Genomic DNA, 1,054 nt, shown 5'->3' on the forward strand with positions numbered 1-1,054 from the left:
CCCACCAACTTTCTTTCTTTCTTTTCTTTTCCTTTTCTTTTTCGTGTGTAGTTTTTCTGTATTTGTTGGGGGATCCTTTGTTTTATAGATATATAGATATATAGATATATATATCTATATTAACATAGATAAATAAATAGATAAATATCATCTTCTTTCTTTTCCTTTTATCTTCTTTTTACCTATATATATATATATACTGCTTATCCTCCTTTTCTTTTCTTTTCTTTTCACTCTTCCTTGTTGTTGAACTTCTCATCATCAAAGGCGCCGAGGAAGTCGCACACATCGTCGTCGTCTGTTATCACCAATCCACCATTCGCCGGCGGTGTTCCGCAGTCCTCGGCGGTTTGAAAGGCAACAGGCCCGCGGCCAAAGAGCGGCGACGGCAAAGAAAAAGGATCCGCATGCATTTCAGCAGTGTTGTTGGAATTGTTGTTGTCGTTATTATTAGGATGACTGTTACTATTACTACTACTACTATTATTATTATTAGTATTATTAGTAGTATTAGTAATAGTAGTGGTATCGCTGAGGGGTTCATTCATCTCAGCTGCATTGGCGGTGCTCAGTTGACCCAGCAGGCGAAGAACCGTGTCATCAAATTCCCCAATCATATTAAATCCATCTCCTTGTGTATACAAGAGAGAAGTTGTGGTTTCTGCTGATAATGGATTATCACATCCTCCTGTAAGAGTAGTATTATTAGTAGTAGTGTTGAGAGTAGATTCAGCTGAAGTAGTAGTAGTAGTGGTATGATCATTATTATGATTATTATTATTATTATTATTGGGATGACTGATGTTGCTCTGGCTGTTCTCACTCACACCATTCTCATTAATCCGCTGAACAGAGACGGCCTGATGGGCTCGTTTGCCTGGGAGAACTCCAATGCGAAAGACAACTCTATCCCCAATGGAAAGTGCACGGAATCCCTGCATTTGAATATACGACTGATGAACAAAGATATCCCCAAGAGATACCGGTGTACGGACCACACGTGCCACCATATTATTATTATTATTATTATTATTATTATTATTATTATTATTAT

At 37.8% G+C, this 1,054-nt stretch overlaps 1 protein-coding gene across 1 annotated transcript; it reads right to left on the bottom strand.

Annotated features, from left to right (window-relative positions):
* Positions 1-230: 230 nt before the first annotated feature.
* TM35_000261500 (uncharacterized protein) lies at positions 231-1,052 on the bottom strand (the record flags this gene model as incomplete). Its single annotated transcript, XM_029027887.1, has 1 exon — positions 231-1,052. A coding segment is annotated over one exon (822 nt), but the record flags the coding sequence as incomplete, so codon positions are not given.
* Between the last annotated feature and the right edge of the window lie 2 nt (positions 1,053-1,054).

This window comes from Trypanosoma theileri (genome assembly GCF_002087225.1).
Source record: "Trypanosoma theileri isolate Edinburgh chromosome Unknown TM35_Tth_26_V1, whole genome shotgun sequence".
Taxonomy (NCBI): Eukaryota; Euglenozoa; class Kinetoplastea; order Trypanosomatida; family Trypanosomatidae; genus Trypanosoma; species Trypanosoma theileri.